Here is a 5,856-nt window from a genome sequence, read left to right on the forward strand (position 1 = left end):
TTAAGTAGTAGAAGAAGGCGCTTTCTACTTTTTTAAACTAGTTATAATATACTAAAACCACTGTTATACGGAGTTTGCCTAAAAGGGTAACCTTATAAGGATCCTTTAGAGTTACCTTTAAGGATAAGTCGCCGAATTTAAAGCCTAAATTAAAGCCGCAATTGTTAGTAGATAAGCAGAAGAAGGAAAAGTAATTACTACTAAAGTACCTTTATGGAAAACAATACTACTATAATAAGTGCTGGTATATTATAGAGTTAATTTCTTACCTATCTTAGTTTAAACCAAGTAACAAAATTTAGAAGAAGGTAAATAAGAAAATTGCTTATAAAACAATCTAGCGGAATAATCTAGGGGGGTAATTATATAGAAGGCTTAGTGTATAAGAATTAAGGCCTATCTATTAGAGAAGCTATATCCTAAAGTTTATAAAGTAGCTACCTATCTACTTAATTAAACACCTAGTAAAAGACTTAGGTAGTAGACACCTTTTAAGAGAATCTAGTTAGTAATAGGTATATTACTACTAAAACTAAATATAGATTACCTATAAGTCTGTAGCTATAGGGCCTATCCTTTTAAGTATAACATTCTACGCCTAGATAAGCTTATGCTAAGAGCCTATATATAATATCTAGTAGGGTATAATTTAACGAATATATTTCAAGTCTATATTCTTAGTTAGAAAAAAGTTATTAAAATAAGAGATATAAAATTTAATAAGTAGTTACTTTATAATAACTTATAGCTAGATCTAGCGAATATACTCTAAGTAAGAACTAACTAAATATTAAAAATGATTAAAGTCTATTAAATATAGGATCTCTAAAATAAATTAGAATTATTATCTAATAAAGCGATAAGCCTTAAAATAAGACTTAAGTTAATACTAAAGGAAGATAATAGGTGGAATTTAGTAGAAATTAAAAAGAGCCTAATATTAAAAGTAGTAAGTAATAAGATTTAAGCTCTAAAGATAACTTAGCTTTAGAGCTTTCTACCCTAAATAAGATACTAGAACCTAACTTACTAGAGTCTCTACTATTATCCTTAAATACCTTGGCAAAGAAGCCGCACTATATTATAGTTCTAACTAATAAAGCTAAGCTAAAGAAGAAGATTAATGGCAATATAGAAGAGTAAAACGTAGTTAAAGGACGATTGAAGATCTATATAGGCTTTCTTGCTAATATTACTAAAGCCTTTTAGTTTAAAGATTAGCCTTTAATATAAGGCTTATATTTTATAAAAAGCTATACTATAATTAGCTCTTACTGCCGCCTAGGAATTAGAAGGAGCTTTAAGGACATTAATATAAGGAAGAGTTTATAGCTACTACTTAGAAGGAGTATATAGGCCTTTAAAATTAAGGAACGTTTTAAGTTGTTAATAAGACAATTTGTATTAAAACCGTACCTATTATCTGGGTATTTACCTATAAGACTAATATTAATGGATATTTAACGAGGTTTAAAGCTTATCTTTATATATAAGGTAATCTATAAGAGTTAGTTTATAAGGATACCTATACTATAACTTTAGCAGCAAGATTATTTAGAGTCTTAATAGCTATTATTATAATATTTAACCCAGACTGCTAGTAAGGTGACGCTATTAATATATTTATAAATAGCGTAATTAATAAGATTGTATATATTAAGTATTTAGATAGATTTTTAATTAAGAGTAAGTGCCTACTACTTTAAAAAGCGCTCTATAGATTGCGGCAATTACCTCTACTATAGTATAGTAACTTAACAATAACACTAAAAAAGAAAGGCTTAAAGCTAGTAGTGGAGGAGCCTTACCTATATTAAAACAATTATCTAATAGTCTTCTTCTATATTATTAATATTATAGCCGTTTATAGGGAAAAGACCTACTTAAGCTCTAAACCTTTAAGGAGTACCTTATAAGAAAGTACGAGATAAAAAACCTAGATAACCTTATCTAGTTTTAAATTTTTAAATTATCTATAATAAAAAGAATAGGAAGCTCTAGCTTAGCTATAACTTTTATATTAATAAAATTACAATAAGCTTTAAAGTTAAAGATTATTATAAGATATATATACTAATAGGTATTAAGGAACGTAAGTCCAATCTAGAGTAAGCCTTTAAGTAGAATACTTACGCCTATTAAAGGAAAGTCGGATCTATACTCTATATAGCTAATATTACTTATTTAAATATAGCGAGAATAGTAAATAAGCTATTAGAATTCTTATAAAATCTGTTACTAATTTATAACGCAGCTACTATAAGGGTAATTACCTATCTTTATTAAACCAAGACTCTTACAATTAAGTACTTAAAGGAAAATAGAATACACTATATCTTTATAAGGCTAAGTAACGCATTATTTAGAGATAATTTAGTTAGTAAAAAGAGCATAGAAGGCTATCTATTTACCTTATTTAGAGGACTAATTAATTGGCAATTAACTAAGCAAAAATTAGTAACGAAATTAAGTACTTAAGTAAAGCTCTTAGCCCTATTGTATATGGCTACCAAGTTAATTTAGTGGCAGCGATTCTTTAAAGAAATTATATTTAATACTAATAAGAAGTAAGTAATCTATTATAATAATATATAAATAATTTAACTATTTACTAAAAGCGATGCTAAGCTTAATACTAAGCTTTAATACGTTAATATCTATTACTATTAGCTCTGCTAGGAAGTTTATAAAGAAAGGATTAATATTAAATGGGTCCCTACTGCGGATATAACAGTAGATAGCTTAATAAAGGCTCTACCTTATTAAAAGCATAAGATGTTTATTTAGTAATTAAACCTCATTATAAAGGATCTAATTAATTTAATTTAAATAATATTTAAGCAGGGTAAGTATATAGAGGATCTCCCTTAACTTAACACTAAATTGGTATTATAACTTTTTAGTATTTCTATAGCAGCCTAGAAGGCTCTATGCAGCTAGGGGGGTGTATTAACCTAAATTGAAGTTCCTTACTACTATTATAATACTATCTAATAACCTAGATCGTCTAAAACTAGATGTCTTATCGAATGTCTCATTACCTATTTCTATTTCCTATTTTGACTCAGTTATCTAGACCTACCTAATGTATATAAAGAGCTTTTAGAGCCCTCTTCAATAGACAGAGTTCTCATTCCCGATCGTCCGTTCAACATTAATTAATACTTGTTTATTAGTTATTAACCTCTACTTATGGCATCACCGTGACAATATTATAAAATCAATGGACACACGCTAAAATACGGAAGTAAAGGTCCGCAATGCTCCAAGAGCTTACGTTCCATAATCGGTATAACGCTGAAGCATACGGTTGAAGCAGTAGTAGTGGGCTATGTTTGATCATATGCATTATGTCTACGGTATGCCTTTTTCTTGTGACTTGGCTTGTCATAAGAGCAGGCAAGGTATTCGTAAGGTCTTTTTCATTGGTTTCTCAACCAAATCAACATTTCGCCAGTCTGATAGGCATTTCCTCCGCATACCTTGTTGTATTTTATAAGCAAGTAACAATTTCCGTAGGGAATTGATCCTGGTGGGTTTACATGGAGAAGTCCGGAAACTGAAGATGGTGCTGCACGTGAATAAACGTCACTCCAAAATTGCAACATGTAGGAGATCGTATAGTAGGGGATTGAAATGCCTCGAGTGCAGGTTATAATTGTCATGCGCTTTTATTCCTAGACTTATCTACCTAACCCAGTAACGCCTTCCTGCCATGTAAGATCTAGATTCTATCTATTCATACATTGAAGTCTGCGACAAGAAATGAGCAACCCTCGTCTCGCACGTACTCCATCCAGGGCCGAAAGATACACCAATTAAGCAACTCTTTTAAAAAGTAAGTCCTTCCTTGGGTCAGGGATATTCTATCCAGACCCAGCAGTTAGTAAATGTCCAATGTCCAAAGAATGTACAAAAGTCGTGCGCTTACCTGGTGCGCAAACTCAATATTTTTGTAACGGCCTTCTTCGGGATTCGTAATTCCAAGATCATACTTCAGCAAAATATTTGCAAGGATCAACTTGATTTCGTTGGCAGCAAAGAAGCGCCCTGGGCAAGCGTGCTTGCCGTATCCGAAATGAAGAGAGCCAGGGGCAATCGCGACAAACTGGTGACGATCAGCGTCCTTAGCACCAGACTTGCGCATATTGTAGAATCGGTAGCCATCGAATTTCTGGGGCTCAGGATAGAGTTCTGGATCGAACGCAATGGCGTGGGAGGGGACTTCAATGGTTACTCCAGTGGGGAGATATGTGCCGTCCGAAAGAGAAACGCCGCGGCGCACTTTACGGCGGAATGAGGCTATGTGGTGGTTAGGTGCTAGCAATTGGGAAGATGAGTAAAATAATGCTTACTGAAACCTAGAGGGTTGTAGCGCTGTGACTCCTTCATGAAGCTGTCCAAGAGGTGCAATTTGCTCAGAACCCTCTTGTCAAACTCTCCACCGAATTGAACCAACGCCTCATTCAGCTCATCCCGCAGCGGTTGAACATATTCGGGCATGGCAGCCAAGTCGTAGAGTATCTGAGTAACGGTCATGGTTGTGGTATGGATGGCAGCCATGGTGAGATTAAGCTGCTGGAAGGCTTGTCGGTCATCTCCCTTGACGTTCCACGCATCGGCCTTCTCCAGCATCCATTGCATCATGTCGTCTGGCTTATTATTTCCCCACTTGCCCTGCATAGCCTTCCGCTGTTGTACGATGGGGACGAGGATCTTTCGGGCGTCTTCCCTGTGCACATGTATTTGTTTAATTTCAGGGAGGAATCGATATACAAATGGTCTCCAGATAGGTCGCCACGACTTAATTGCTCTTTGTCCTGCAAACACGTTCAAGGTATAGTCGACCGCAATCTTAATCCACGTTTCATCGCGGCAATGATCAGGACCGATAAAAACGCGACCGGACACCATGGCGATAATGCGAAGAAGCCTTGGGCCTAGTTTTATGGGCGTCCAATCCTCGGATTGAGGAAGCTCTGTATCGATACCATATTTCACCTCGTCATCAATTGTGCCGGTTAACCTCGCTACAACCTATCAGTAAGGACCGAATATTGAATAGGGTGTGCCCTAGGCCGTTCATACCTAAGCTAGGAGTCAGGTCTGCTTTAACACAATGAGTAGTGAGATATTCTTCGGCCGGAATGGTGGTGTACTTGGTCTCGAGAGTCTTCATCACTGCATTAGTAAATGAGCAAAACATACGGCAACACAAATAGCTTGCCTCTTCAAGAGCTCCTTCGAAACTGATCACATTATCCGGCATGTCTCTAATTTCATTGAGGAATTTGCGATTAATAATAACACGGGTTCCTTCGGCGGTGGTGATTCTGAAGATTCCATTCTTCTTGAACTATGCGCAGTGCGTTAATGAGGAGACCTCCAACTCTACAGTTTCTCCTCGTACCTTGTTATAACCTTGTTGAAGCAATAGTTTCGCCCGTCCAAGAAATATTTTCTCTCGCTGCTTCTGGTTTCCGAGCTCAAGGCCAATCATCGGTATCCGAGATAGAGCCTTTTGTGACATCACGTAGGTCACAAGGTAGGTCGCGCCAGCGACCAAAAAAATACTGGACCATAGCGACACCTTCTCCATCGTGAGGAAGGCCGACAAACTCATGTTAGGCAATAACGGATTGTATAATGAATACGAGTAAAAATTTGGCGGGATCAGGAATAAATAGGTATTTTGGATTTGATGAATAAGATAAGCTTTGGACAAGGAATTGGCGTCATATATAAGCTTTCGAGGCGAGCACTGAGACAATTGGAAGACCAACAGTCCGTAGCTGACAGGCCTACCACGCTCAGTTACGTTGGAATTATGCAGTACCGCAGTTTGGATGATACAGC

General features: G+C 35.8%; 1 protein-coding gene across 1 annotated transcript; it reads right to left on the bottom strand.

Moving 5' to 3' along the window:
* Window positions 1-3,818: 3,818 nt before the first annotated feature.
* On the bottom strand, window positions 3,819-5,530 carry K441DRAFT_688441 (putative cytochrome P450; the record flags this gene model as incomplete). Its single annotated transcript, XM_067652191.1, has 6 exons — window positions 3,819-3,866; window positions 3,932-4,302; window positions 4,356-5,030; window positions 5,089-5,173; window positions 5,228-5,333; window positions 5,391-5,530. The coding sequence occupies 6 exons, from the start codon at window positions 5,528-5,530 to the stop codon at window positions 3,819-3,821; spliced, it is 1,425 nt and encodes a 474-aa protein (XP_067501619.1).
* Between the last annotated feature and the right edge of the window lie 326 nt (window positions 5,531-5,856).

The sequence above is a fragment of the Cenococcum geophilum genome (genome assembly GCF_001692895.1).
Source record: "Cenococcum geophilum 1.58 unplaced genomic scaffold K441scaffold_33, whole genome shotgun sequence".
Classification (NCBI taxonomy): Eukaryota; Fungi; Ascomycota; class Dothideomycetes; order Gloniales; family Gloniaceae; genus Cenococcum; species Cenococcum geophilum.